General features: G+C 29.7%; 2 protein-coding genes and 1 long non-coding RNA gene across 3 annotated transcripts; 1 reads left to right on the plus strand and 2 right to left on the minus strand.

The window, feature by feature from the left end:
* Positions 1–1,453: 1,453 nt before the first annotated feature.
* LOC123293192 lies at positions 1,454–2,831 on the minus strand. Its single transcript, XM_044873926.1, has 3 exons — positions 2,682–2,831; positions 2,460–2,597; positions 1,454–2,394 (listed from the first exon to the last, which is right to left on the minus strand). Exons 1-3 carry the CDS (start codon positions 2,728–2,730, stop codon positions 2,111–2,113), a joined length of 471 nt encoding a protein of 156 aa, XP_044729861.1. The 5' UTR covers positions 2,731–2,831; the 3' UTR covers positions 1,454–2,110.
* Positions 2,832–5,598: 2,767 nt separating this feature from the next.
* LOC123294056 lies at positions 5,599–6,944 on the plus strand. The gene is made up of 3 exons (XR_006535070.1): positions 5,599–5,636; positions 6,258–6,407; positions 6,901–6,944. It is a non-coding gene; the product is annotated as an uncharacterized LOC123294056 (long non-coding RNA).
* Positions 6,945–10,088: 3,144 nt separating this feature from the next.
* Positions 10,089–12,424, minus strand: LOC123292484 (zinc finger protein 184-like). Its single transcript, XM_044873185.1, has 3 exons — positions 12,220–12,424; positions 11,896–12,150; positions 10,089–11,261 (listed from the first exon to the last, which is right to left on the minus strand). Exons 1-3 carry the CDS (start codon positions 12,370–12,372, stop codon positions 10,185–10,187), a joined length of 1,485 nt encoding a protein of 494 aa, XP_044729120.1. The 5' UTR covers positions 12,373–12,424; the 3' UTR covers positions 10,089–10,184.
* Positions 12,425–14,329: the final 1,905 nt, after the last annotated feature.

Genomic DNA, 14,329 nt, shown 5'->3' on the forward strand with positions numbered 1-14,329 from the left:
GCTGTGATTGGAAAATGTATGATTTTTAAAAATATTTTTAAGTTAACATGTCACGAAGTCTCATAAACTTTTTTTTTAAATAGTAGTTTTCTTGATTCTTTTCTGGGCAAAGGGTAGGCCATCAAAGGCACCATAAAAATTGAAATATTACCCATTTGAAGAGGTGTAAGTCTAGGCGTAACATGTGCTTTGTTGAAGAAAAAGGTGAATTTGATGTCAATAGTAAAGAAAGGAGCCAGAGCTCAAAAAATAAGCACAGAGGCTACTCTGAAAAAAAATTCGAACCCATTTTCTGAGCTACTACACTCTCTCGCTGTGCGTGTTTTTTGTATTTGTTGCTTTTGACATCAGATGAACTCATTCCTGTAAAAAAACAAAATTTTTTTTTGTTTTGATTTAAAGTTATATGATATAAGTATTAGAATATGTTTTTTTTCTCTTAATATTGTTGTATTAATATTATTTGTTTCATAATATTATATTTTCTAATAAGAATAAAAAATGATTTCATTTAATTTAAATTTTACTTTTTTTAAGAGTCCACTGTGTATAGGCTCGGCCTCTACTAATACCCCAGTGTCACTTACACTATGGAATTTTAACGATAAGATGTAAGTGCCACCAGTAAAAGAAATGTAAACTGTGCCTATTAAACTCAGATTATTTTTCTTTAAATGAAAAGACAAAAGATACCTACTTCATTATACGTTTTAATGTGCTTTTGTGTCATACTTGCTCTCTTAGTATTTTATAATTACGATAGTTTTCCTACTTTTTTATACAGTACTGTAGAAAAAAGTAACAAAACACACGTGTCTCGTTTAAGATGAAGACACCCTAATATTATCGTTATTTATAGGGATATCGATTTGAAATTTTACACAGTCATACAGGATGATGGGTCACATTTTTTATCGTTAAATCACACTCATCATTCATTTTTCATGTTTTTTTCCAAAAATTGGTTTCCATTTAAATTGCAATATTTCCAAAACTATCTATCTGACACAGTTAGAATTTTTGGAGCATATTGTTAGTATCTAAGTAAAGTAAATTAGAAGAAAGTGGTAGTTAAATTTAGTTCCCCTAAAAATAGAAATACCAAATGGATTTTCAATTACGAATACTTTATTATAAAAACTTATGAATATAAATAGAATTTAACAATATATAAACATTATTTTGTATAAAAAACATTGGTTTTTTTTTGGACGGAAAAATACAATTCTTATTACATAATTTTCAAAACGTATTTACTTAAAATATCAATATTTGATATATTCGAACATAATATAATAAAATTGTTAAAATCACTTTATAAAAACCTAATCATTTTAAAAATAAATTATTAAAACGGCTACGTTTGTGAGAGTTTGTGCTAAATTGTTCGAATTGAAGCAAACACATAAAAATAATAATTAACTAAAATTATCCATCCATGTAAATGGAATGTAAATAAAATTGTCTTCATTGTATAAAAATTTGAGATTCAAAATTTTGTCATTGTTTTATCTACATTAGCTTCACAAAGTTTAAGAAAAAATTGTTGATAATTTTATAAACGTACAATGATATTCAAAGGCACTAAATTAATTGATTTACAATTGTTAAGGCTTTGTACAATTACAGTGAATCACATTTTAACCCTTTGGGTGCCAAGTATTTATAAATACATGAGCATTTGAGGTGGACGCAAATAAAAATATCAAAAGATGATTGGTCTCATGGAACTATCTGACTATTACTACCGGCTATAACAAAAATTCCCTGGTAATTTATGAAGTAGCATAATTATGCGAAAAATATGACTATTTCACGACTATAACAAAAATTTCCTGATTCTTTTTGATTCTCATTAGAATTGTGGTAAAAATCATTTACTAATTTGAACTCAAAAACTGAGATTTTGTGATTTAAATTGATGTTGAAGATATTTTACCATAAAACTTACTAAATTGATCCAATTATGAAAAAAATATTGATATTAAATGAAACAATTGACTCACTTGACGCTCAAAGGGTTAAAAAATTCTTATAATATCAAAACCTCTGTTTTAAGGCAGTGAAAAATTCAGAGGTTCAAATTACTTTGAGAAAAAAACCACAAATTTTATAACCAATACACGAAGCATAAAAACAACGTAATTGACATTGTAACGATCGAAACTTGATTGGTGACTCCATCATTACATCGATGATCCAAAAAACAAAAACAGAATGTAGTCGAATCATAATGATCACGTCGAATATCAAGCTCCTTTATTGTATTATTCACATAATGTGCAAGCCGAACATCCTTTGCAGCGGGACGACATCCTTCATATAAATCAGCAGGTATATCGGTACGAAAACTTTTAATGGTACTTAAACATTCTCGTGTGATCACTTCAGTTGCTAAAAATATAAAAATAAAAGTTCAGTTGCATTTTAAAGTAATGTTTGTGTCAATTGTTTATTACCATCTTTGCGTTCAATAATTTTCACACAGATATCATCATCAGCAGGACAATGGTCACCCCAAAAGCGCCAATGCCAATTAAATGGTGTAGCACATCCTGGTTGTGTACTCGTGCATCGGTAGCAATAAATTGCATTAACTAAAAATTAATAAATTTTTCCAATTTAGGTTATGTTTAATTATTTGACACACCCTTTTCAAAAAAACATTTTTGTACACTTACTTTCAATAAATGCTAATTGAAGAACACTCAATATTAATAAAAGCTTCATTTTTAATTAATTTAATCGTTTTTTGTAATTATTTTTTGTGAAATTTAAAGTTTGTTTACAAACTTTGTATTGCATTGATTGCCAACATTTAGCTTTCAATTACTTAAATGATGACTTATGATTGGGTGACTCACTTTCTTATGAATTAACTTGTTTCTTCAAATTTTAACAACAAAAAATTCAAAATCAAAATCTAAAATCTTTAAATAAAAGTCAGCGAAAATATCCAAAAGCTTTATTTTTCACTTTACAATTTGGCTTTCCATGTACACGGGTCAAATTGGTCCAGTTCATTGATTTCCGAGAAAGAACTTTTAGGGGATGATTAGAAATAGGATTTCGAAATGGGTTGGATGAAGATTTTAATTGTGGGGTGTCCAGTTTCTCTGTGGAGAGCTTCAGCCGGATATCGTAGGGGATATAGCCAAAATATTCTAAAATTATGAATAAATACTATTTTAACATGCATTTATTGAATTGAATTTATTACCAAAAAACGTTAGGGAACATTGTTTGCTAATAAAAATATTCGTAGGCGGTATACTACAAAGAAAAAATGAGATAATATTATAATATAGTAGACTGGTAGAGGTAGTGGTAATAATGTACATTTTACAACATCCTCACAATTTCATCATCATACCTAAATTTTACTATACCCACCCTTTTTTTTTAAAGTATTATCTTTATTTTTTATTATTTAAATTTCAAACGATAACGAAGCCATAGGGGTTTGTAAATGGAAGGCACTAATAGTTGGGTTTTTACATAATTTTAACAATAAATTTGTTGCCATTTTAGCGAATTTTTTCCTAAGAAATTTTTCTGAAAAGATTTTTATTTGTTTGTTTGAAAGATAATTTAATGAAGAGTGTTCTTTAGCGATGTTTACAAAGAAAAATGGTTCAGTTTGGAGAGAATTACAAAGAAAAAACCGCATTTGTCGGGAGTATTTAAAATTTTGAAAATTTCACTTGTTTTAAACATTTCCATAGTCCAGCACATTTACGAAAATCGAAAAGAGCTGATCCTAAAGTTTGGGACATTAGATTTTTTACGCATTTATTTTATAGAGGTTTGTTTGGAGATCTTAATTCTGATTTGGCGTATTTGCGAAATTAACTCTTTCCCCACATGAAAATGATTTTTTTTTTAAGTTTTGGCTCATATCTTGCGTTCTATTTATTAAAATTTTATTTGAAATATTATTTGAATATAATCTGAATTCGGTAATTTCAGATGTGTTTTGTCTGAATGTTTCTGACTTCTTTATTATACAGAACACAAAATAAGCTTTGTTTTTTGTTTTTGTTTTTTTAAAATAATTTCACGGCTTGTTAAAGTTAATTTACACTGCGCGATAATATTCCCGAGACGAGGCTTATGGCATCATAGCGCGGAGTACAGGGTTCTCAAACTTTCTTCCCGTGTGATGTATACTATTTTTCTTTATTTTCGACCGAAAGTACGTACTTGCTGCTTCTGTTTGGAGGCCGAAAGTCCCACATTTACGCTTTGGTACCAAAGCATATGCAAAGCATGTCGGACAATCTGTCTCCCAAAAGAAGCAGCATATACGCGCTTTTTACGTCCTGAGCACGCTATAAAAATTTCAGCTGTGTATGTCTTTTTGTTTTTGAGTTATCGTGTTAACAGACGGACAGACAGACAGATGAACTAATTAGGTGATTTTATGAACACCTTTACCAAAATTTTGTTCGTCAGAGATGATTAACAAAGACAATTATACAATATTAAAATAGCTGACAGAGAACCACAATAAGAGAATGGTATTCAATGCGCATGATCTTATTGACGGAAATTAGTTGCTTCAATAGTTGTTATTTGATTGAAATTCATTATTGTTGTAACAGTTAACGCGAGCGTTTCAAATATTTATACATTGTTCGAGAAATATTTATAACTTCTTTGCTTTTATAGAGTTTAGCTTTATTTTTGATACTTGAACATTTTAATAATTTATTTTAACTATTATTGACTAGTTTAGTTTTTCTAATTTTTACTAGTGTAACGATTTAATTAATAGTCAGTATTTTAGTTTTAATAGTTTTAGTTTAGTTTAATAGTGTTAAGGTTTAATTCATAGTATTTTAGTTAGATTAATAGTTTAGTTTCAATTTTAATATTAGTGAAAAATATTTTTTTTAAAGATGCCGAAGAAAGGTTGCTGGACAAGTAAGTATTTACTTATTATCCTTTTAATAATAATAAATGTAACGAATTAAAATATGAGCGTGGGCTCATTTTAAATTAAGGATAACGTTTAGAAAAATGTTATTAAAATTATATTCATAACGAAACGGCAGTAATAAATAGTAATAAAGAGCTAATAATTAATTGTAACTAATAATTATGAGGATATATCGAAGACTATACTAGACTAGTAGTTAACTTTTAATCATTCAAAACTGTTTATGTTAAAATTTATTGTATAATGTTTGTTTAGGCAATACAAGCTCACATGAAAATTTGTGGGCTTGTGTGAAGTTGTGTAAAGTGTGCCGACAAGAAAAATTAGCCCCTGTGAAAGTTCGATTCATCGAAAAATTTAAGTTGGAATCTTGGAAGAAAACCAAAATATACAATGTGCAAATTCGCAAAAAAGTACATAGAGGAATTGTTTTGTTCTTAGCCGGTATGTAATCCTAAAAATTTCCAATATAAAAAGAAAATATATGTTCATAAAAACTTTTTTTTCAGAAAATAAAATTGATATTAAAAGCAAAATGGATGAGAGGAAGAAACGTTCCATTTCCAAACGAAGTGATAGCGATATACAAACCGGGCCGATCCGGCCAATATTTAATGAAAATGCATTTAATGATGATTGGCTTGAAAAAAAAATTGACACATTAATAACGAAGCGCTTAGATGCAGCCAAACAGGTATGAATTTTTTTAATTTAAAGCAAATTATTATACCATGCATATGAAATATACATAGTATATTAAGTTTAGTCCCAAGTTTGTAACGCTTAAAAATATTGATGCTACGAAAAAAATTTTGGTATCCGCCTCCATATATCCGCCTGTCGTCTGTCATCACGATTACTCAAAAACGTAAAGAGATATATCAAGCTGAAATTTTAATAGTGTACTTAAGACGTAAAAAGTGAGGTCGAGTTCGTAAACATACGTCAATTGGGTCTTGGGTTCGTAGGTCCCAACTTGTAAATCGGTAGAGATAGAACAAAGGTTTAAATGTAAAAAATGTTCCTAATAAAAAAATAAACAACTTTTGTTTGAAACATTTTCTTGTAAACATCCTTGTTTACCCACGAGGGCGCTAAATAGATGAAAATTTTGTAGTATGTATTAATATGGGAATATCAGTTATGTGTGTGTGGCTATTTATTAAGAGTGGAAATCTTTCTTTATATTTACGTGACTTCAAAAGACAAACGATTGCGTCATCAAAACTGTCTATACATGGTATTTCAACAATTAACTCATCCAATTGTTTGTTTTCACTTGTTTTTTTTTTTTACATTTTATGCGATTTTTCAGGAAATACAGGCTGTAGAGTCAGAATGTATGAAAGTAAAAAACGCAGAGAAAAATGAAAATAATTTGAATAATGTCAATATGGAAACCCAATTGAAGGAAGTTGAGTCAAAAAATGTCATGAGAGAGGAGATTGTACGTTCAGCAAAAATTGTAAGTATTTATTCGTTAACATGCATATTGTACACGTATAGCCTGGGCGCAATAAAATGGATAGGTACTATTTAGAATATTTTGACTATAACGAAATTTGTTTTACAAAAACGGTTTTTATTCAAATTTTTATCACCCAACATTTATATCGATAAAAGTTATTTTTCGAGTTTCAAGTACATGTCAACTCAATATCTCAATATCCTGTACACAGGGTATTTGTACAGTTTCACTTAAATAGATAGATTCCAATGGTGTTTTTTCAGTGTTTTATTTTAGTGATAATTTATAATGAATTTTTCCATGCAATCTTTTTTTTTTTTTGGAATAGCCCCGGTTTTATTGATCACGATTATTAAGATTACTGTATATCATATTTTAAGGATTTCACGCTCCGTACGACTACCCGGCTCGCCCCCTCCCCCTAGATCGGGCTCTGCCCAATTAATAAATACGTAAGTTGAACTTACTAATTCTTCTTTTTTTTTTCTAGAAAGATTTTTTAGTAAGGAAAATTGGCCAAATGAGAGAGGAGCTGTTAAACAAAAATAAAATAATAGCAGGTAATACGTGCGTTTTATTTTAATTTCAAACTAATAAACATACTTTTTTTCAACCGTATGTACATTCACTGTAAAATAAATATACTGATAAGTGTTAATTTATGAACCATAAGGGCATAAGGATTGTTCTTATATCCACAAAACATACTATTTTGAAACAAAAGTTTCAATGTAATAAATGTTCCTTATAAAGAAGAAACAACTTTTGTTTGAAACATGTTTTCCTAAATGTTACTTTTTACCCCCGAGGGCGTAAATTATAAAAATATTTTGGTGGCAATTTTCTCCAAAAGTATGAAAGGTAGGAAGGACAAAATTTGCAAGTAACTTCAACTAGTGGTCGATAATCATTTTCAGTCTAAGTATGTACGTTAGGTCCTTTGTTCCTTCAATCCTTATCATGTTTAGATAATTCATGAATGACCCTAAAGTAAGTAGTGCCTTCTAATTGGCCGGACTTTTTTTTGAGGAAAAAGGACAGTTAATTTCTTTTTTTATTTATATTAAAATTTTTTTATAATAATTTAGAATTATTTGTTTTCAGATTTCCAAAACAAAATTGATTTGTTACCAGATTCCCAAAACAAAGTTGGTCGTATAGACGCCGCGACAGGAAAGGTAAAGTTATTTTATAGTATATATCCGGCAATTTTAACAAAAGGAATGGAATGACACAATACAGTTTGATCTTTTCGGTACCCAAAATTGAGACAGTTCCAAATGTAGAATGTAAATTCGATGAATGTGGATGTTACCTTACATCGAGGGCTTACTTTTATGTAAAGAATAAAATAATAATTTTATAGTTTGGCTCTAGCCCTTACCAGAAAAAAAATCATTAAATTTTAACTGTTTTCTAGCCCTCTGGGTTATCAAACCGTGACATCATAAAATTTAACGTTCCACAATCCACGTTAAAAACTATTTATTTTGAATATTGAAAAGGGAAAACTCCAGCCAGCCATTTAATTTCTTCTTGTAAAAATCGTCCAGCCTATTATTTAATGTTGATGGATCGTTTTCATTTTGAACTTTTAACTCTTTTCTGCTTGTTTATAGGCCGCTCAAAATAACAAAAAAAAAAAGTGATTTCGTGGACTTATTCAAAGGCAAAAAAAAAAAACTTAACAAAGGGAGGGTTTCGGCATAAAGTTAAAGACCCTACTTACGCGCAGTTTCGAAAGTGTTGGGTTTTAAACGGTTTATGGCCAATATCTCGGAAACCATCAACTGAAAAAAGGAGTTTATCCCCTTCACCCCCAATGACGCGAGGGTTAAAACTAAAAATTTCCACTTTAAATTATATAGACTGTTTTTAGGATAATTTTCTGAAACCAATGCAAAAAACCGCTGGTCAATAAATTGAGCAAACAATTTTTTCGTAAAATCAAAATATTCTAGTTTCGTTTATTGTACTAAAAATACAATGTTAAAAATTAGATTCGAAGCCATTCATTTACCTTACAAATAAATTAATTTTTCTTTCCTTCTTGCAGATTTTTTTGGGTGAAAATATACATATTGAGGAAAATATATTTGTTGATTGGGTAAATTGGGCGAAGCCAAGTATTTTTGTAAGAAACATAACAAAATATATATTTGGCGTAGAAGTTCTAAAAAACAGCACTCTATCAGGGAAATTTAGCAACAGGTCAAAGAAAAACAACGATGAACAGCCAATGATTTTGGATCCGATAAAGGTCATGGTTGTCAAAGGTATTTTCCATTATTTTTAATAATAATGAATTTATTAGTTAATTGTTATTATTTTTTTTAGCTGCCTACTTATATTTTTTAAGAAATAAAAAAAGATTCAATAAAACTGAATTTGAAATTTTTTATGAATTGAAGCAAGTCCCTAAGTATATAGGAAAGTTGATTGCTGATTTAAAAAAGTCAATCGCAGAAAAACAAAAAAATCAACAAACTATGGAGTCCGAAGCAATCGCAGAATAAGCCATGAAGGTTTATCTTATTGTTTTATTTATTTTTTATATATTATGTGTATTTATTAAAATTTTTTGAAACTATTAAAATCTTTATATATATATATGAAGTATATTTCATTTTAACCAAATTACTCTTTACTTTGAAGGTATCACGAATTAAAACACATTTTAATGCAAGACAACTAATTTTATTTCGTTTAGAAAGGGACTAGCAGAGAAGTTGCTTGAGTTTGTTTGTTTCTAATTCATATATAAATGAAAAAATAGTCCACAAAAAAAACATCACAGAAAATTAGTTGGGGGTTTAAAATTGTAGCCTTTACAGGTATCTTTTTGTAACAAAATTTTTCTCGAAAAATATTATAAAATTACCTCACAATTTGCGAAAATGCTAAAATAGATTGCCATACTACCACTAGATAACCAAAACTTTTTCTGGCGACAAGAAAGTAGTATTGATAATATTTTTCTCCCCAGGTTTTAAAGTTTCTCGGGGTGGCCAATCACTTTTAGTCCAGTGCTGTTTTCTGGCCCTACTATTCCATAAGCATAAGAAGCATGGGTATTTAGTATAGCCTGCCTGCTGGCCCAAAAGCATCGTGAGTATTTTGAAGTCCCCACAAACCATCCATTGATGGTCCTGATATTTGATTCTTTCCAGAGTAATGGCCAAATTGTTATATAGTTAGTTTTCTTCCATATGCACAGAATAACCCATTGGAAGCGAAGCTAATTTAATTTTATTGTGCAATAATAATACTTTAAGACTAGTTTATGTTGTTACTAATATTTATAAAAACCTATGTGATAGAATGTTTTGAATAGTTTTCCTGTTTTTGGGAGGTCAAAGTCTATAAGAAAATGTTAAAAAATCCTATGCAGTTTTTTAGTCGTAGACCTGTGTATTTAATCTCAGAGATGTATGATGAAAACGCAAACGAAAACGGGAATTTACAAACTTCAACTGTAGTTAATCGACAGTACATTGGACAGTGAATGCCTTACACTGTGTGTATACTATACACCACTATAGCTTGTAAATTCCTGTTTTTTTGCGTTTTCATGCAATTATTGTTATTATTTATTAATAAATAATTTTTATTATTGTTTTAATTTATTATACATTCTTTTGTGTAATAAGTTTTTAAAAAAAATTCAAAAATGACTGCTGATTTGACTCTTTCTCGTCTCCAGATATTAATTTATAAACCTCAATTTGTAATCTTTATCCAATAAAACGATACTGCATGTACTGGTTTAATGGTTTAAACTATAGGCTCAAACAAACCTAGATCCACGTCTGCTTGTGTACAATTTTGTTCTTGCTGTATTAAATTATCTATTGATTCTAATAATTCTGAATGTTGCTTATTCTTCGCTTCTATGTCTTTTTTTTCTACGATACCAAAATGATCTCTCATATGTATGTTAAGTTTTTTAATTGATGTAAACGACTTATTACATTTAGTACACCTTACACCAGAGTGAAAGCGTAAATGTTCTTCCATAGTCTTTTTCTGTTTAAACGCTTTCGAACAAATTTTACACTTGAATTTTGTTATTTCCGATACATTATTTGAATGACATTTTAATTTATGCTGGGCTAATGGTGTAGATTGTGTATATGTACGACTACAACCTTGAACGTCGCATTTATAACGCCTTTCACCGGTATGTGTAACCATATGTATTCTCAATATTCGTTCATCATGAAACGATTTTGGACATAATGTACATTTGAATGGTCGTGTGTCCTGATGTACGGTTTTTATGTGTCGTCTTAAAGTATGTCTATCATAAAAAGTTTTGTGACATATGCCACACTGAGGTTTTACTTCGCTTTTTTCACGTCTATGATCAGATAAATGCCTAAGTAACGCTATATTATGACGAAATTGTTTTCCACAAATATCACATTTCAAATCGTATGTATCATTATGTGTCTTTAGATGTTTTAGGATATACTTTGCTTTTGCTCCACATATATGACAAACAGAATACGGTTCGTTTTTGAGATTTTTTCTATCAATTGGATCTGGGAACGTATAAAAGTTATCGATTTCTTCTAGTTTATACTTCGTATCTTGTTCGTTCTTTTCTTTCTGATTTTTATTTTCCAAGTTTGTAGTTTCCAAATTTTCCTTCTTATCCACATGCACAATACCATCGGATTGTGTTTTAGATATTATATATGCGTTTAAACTTGCTATTGTATTCGGTCCATTATAATTTTTCAATAAATTTGCAGATTGAATACATTTTTGTTTAAAATTTTTTATTTCTAGTATAGTTTGAAAACATTCGTTGCATACATATGGTGGTAGACCATCGTCAGAACTCACCTGAAATATTCATAAAATTTATTTAACGTTAATAATAATAATAAGAGCCTAAATGGCTGAGCGGTCTAAGGCGCTAGTCTTAGAACGTTGGACGTACTCATTTTAAAGGTATGAGTTTATATTTTAATGTTATGCTCATAATAATACGTTTTATGAAATAGAAACGAAACTAGTACGATTGTAAGTATTAAGTTTCATCATTTTTTCGGCCTATTATTAGTTTATAAGTCGATAGCGAGCCTTTAGCGAAAGAAAGTCCCTTACAATTATAAATGAGATAATTGCAAATTTGTTCTAGTTTAAGAATCATTTTGTAGGCACTCAGCGCCACTATTCCATTTGAGCTGTCAAATTGGTCAATGTTTTGTTTACATATTAAAAATTGAAAAAATCTGAGGCGGAAAATGTTCATTAATCATTAAATATTCATTCATTGTCAGGAACTATTTTTCACACAAACGTATTCATGTTTTTACAACATTTAAATCAGGAAGCGGGAAAAAGCTAAAATGGCGTCGACTGGGTACATGCACCAACTGAACCAAAACCAGTCCTACATCGAGCATACCTTGTCTAGTTCTACCAAGGTCCCATCTGCCTAAGTTTAGTATACTTTTGTGTGAAATGTACTGACCTGCAAAGATGTCTGCTCCATGAATTCTAGATACGGTAGTTTATCGTTCGACGAGGGCTTGAATAAATTAATTAAATCGTTATTTGGGCTTAAACATATACGACATATCTGAAGAAAATTGGGAACGTCTACGTTTGTTTCATTAAATGAAAGTAGATGGATTGGATTACTAAATAAAGTTGGTATTGCATTTGGCTTCAATTTTTTCCAACCGGCAGCAAGGTTTTGTACCCACTGCGACTCATCGAAATGTACCTAATAACATAAATGCTTAACAAAAAATTTTACTACGAAGAAAATGCAGACATAACAAAAAAAACATACTTCACACACACAAGAAATCTTTGAAGGCGTAAAATCTTCCCGACCCATGTTGATAAGCCATTGTTTCTTTCTATGTTCATCCGTAGGGAATAAGAAGAGGCGAAAACCATCTTCAAAGCGATTTGAACAATTATTTGCTGCACATAAGGGCATAGTAATTACACATTCGAGAGTTTGAGGTTAAGATATGTAAACAACGACAACTGTCAACTGTTGATAAAATATCTACACAATCAGCCCCGTGAAGATAGCACCCCCAAATGCTATAATTTGGTTGGTGAAAGTTAAGTTTAGCTACTTTTCTTAAGTATTGTGAAAAAATAAACGTTTTTCTTTGATTAACGAAAATGATTATATTACCTTTATCTTTTATCCTTTTAATCCATTTCAGGAATATCAAATTGAAAAAATCTGCGTATATTATTGGTACGTATAATATCTCAAAGGTAGAGTAGTGGCTAGCCCATTCGCATGCGGTTACAGAGTACCTCGGTTCAAACCTAGTATTGCCCGATTAATTTTTAATTAAATCAGTTAATATGCCGAGATAATGTCATTTTTTAGATAATTGTTATGAGAACCAAAAGCGACAAATAAGTAAGAAGACAACGAGGTATATTTTATGTTATTTTAATTCCCACCCCCTGACAGAAGAGTGATTTATGACATAAGTAGGAAAGTGGGACTAATATAATTAATTTTTTTTTGTGAAATAACATACATGTTCTCCTATTACAAAATCTTATAAAATTTCATTTAACAAGAATTAATTTTAGTGTGTACAAAAAAGCAAGCAAAATAAGTATTTTTTTAATATTTTGTAATAGGCGAATATGTTATAAAAAAGTGGGATAAAATATGTTCTCCTGGATAAAGTATATGACATGTTCTCCTATTAAAAAAGTTTCATATTTTACCATAACCAAGCCATTTTGTACATATTTTTAATATATTGTAACAGGAGAACATGATTTTAAAGAGTGAAATATATTTATGATTATTTAAATTCCCACCCCCTGACAGAATAGTGATTTATGACATATGTATAATTGACGTTATTTATAGCAAGAGTAGCAAGAGAGGGCGGGTTAAATAGATAATTTAAACTAAAAATGAGTGGAAAATTTTAACATAAGGAAAAATTCATTTAATTTAAAAGTAAAAATGTTAACCACAACCAGGATACGAACCAGCATACCTTGGTTTCAGAGGCAATTGCTATACCCACATAGCCACCCAGATTACTAATAATCATATAATTTGCTTAATACTTACCTTTACTAAATAATTAATTAATTGACTTTTTCTTATTAAAGTGTTACTACAAAATAATAATAAAGGATGTCCCAAGTTTAACGTCTGATTCGAACTTCTTGCGCTAATTTTTGAACACTCCTTCATAAAATACAGGCAAATTCGATGAGAGTATACTGCAAATAGTAGTAAGAAACTGTTTGCATTTCAGGACATTGTGTTTTTAAAAATGTTGAAACGGAATCAATAAGGTGATGAAAACATTTTTGGATACGTAAAGAAAATCTTGGAACAGTTAAATTTGATCGGACGGCTTGTCGTAGGCTATTTTGGGGTAAGTTTTCAACCATGGAGGTTATAAAAAAGGAAAACGATCGCTATAGAAAATATTGTCCCCGAAATATGGACAAAATAAGTGAGGCGCTGCGATCGCTAAGTTGTCTCATTAAAAGCGGGCTGTTGTGCGCTAATTTCCAATGATTTATCAACGTTTAATATACGTGTAAATAATATCATTCAATTTGAACATTATGCAACTAACTTCATCTACTTGTACTCATAAACAGGTAACTTCGTAGATACTACTTACCGACTGGTGGCTGAAATACGAACTATAAATTCTATAAATTTTCAGGGACAGCTGGGCTAATGCTTTAATCGTTCTCCTTCTTTATAACCTCCATGGTTTCAACAATGATTGAAAGACATTAGGTTGGTTATAATTTTCTGTTATCATATTTTTATTCAAAATTGATAGGTATTACAATTATAATTAATTTTTTTTTATTTGAAAAATAATCCTAACGCTGAAAAACTATTTTACGTGAAGGATATACTTTACAAGTGCATTATCTTT

The sequence above is a fragment of the Chrysoperla carnea genome, chromosome 2 (assembly GCF_905475395.1).
Source record: "Chrysoperla carnea chromosome 2, inChrCarn1.1, whole genome shotgun sequence".
NCBI lineage: Eukaryota > Metazoa > Arthropoda > Insecta > Neuroptera > Chrysopidae > Chrysoperla > Chrysoperla carnea.

Excerpts from the sequence above, each read along its gene's own strand:
- LOC123293192 (XM_044873926.1), bottom strand. The coding sequence starts at position 2,730 with ATGAAGCTTTTATTAATATTGAGTGTTCTTCAATTAGCATTTATTGAA. Across the intron at positions 2,598-2,681 it reads TCAATTAGCATTTATTGAAA|TTAATGCAATTTATTGCTAC; the intron begins GTAAGTGTACAA and ends ATTAATTTTTAG. Across the intron at positions 2,395-2,459 it reads AATTATTGAACGCAAAGATG|CAACTGAAGTGATCACACGA; the intron begins GTAATAAACAAT and ends TTATATTTTTAG.
- LOC123292484 (XM_044873185.1), bottom strand. The coding sequence starts at position 12,372 with ATGCCCTTATGTGCAGCAAATAATTGTTCAAATCGCTTTGAAGATGGT. Across the intron at positions 12,151-12,219 it reads AGATTTCTTGTGTGTGTGAA|GTACATTTCGATGAGTCGCA; the intron begins GTATGTTTTTTT and ends TTATGTTATTAG. Across the intron at positions 11,262-11,895 it reads TGGAGCAGACATCTTTGCAG|GTGAGTTCTGACGATGGTCT; the intron begins GTCAGTACATTT and ends TGAATATTTCAG.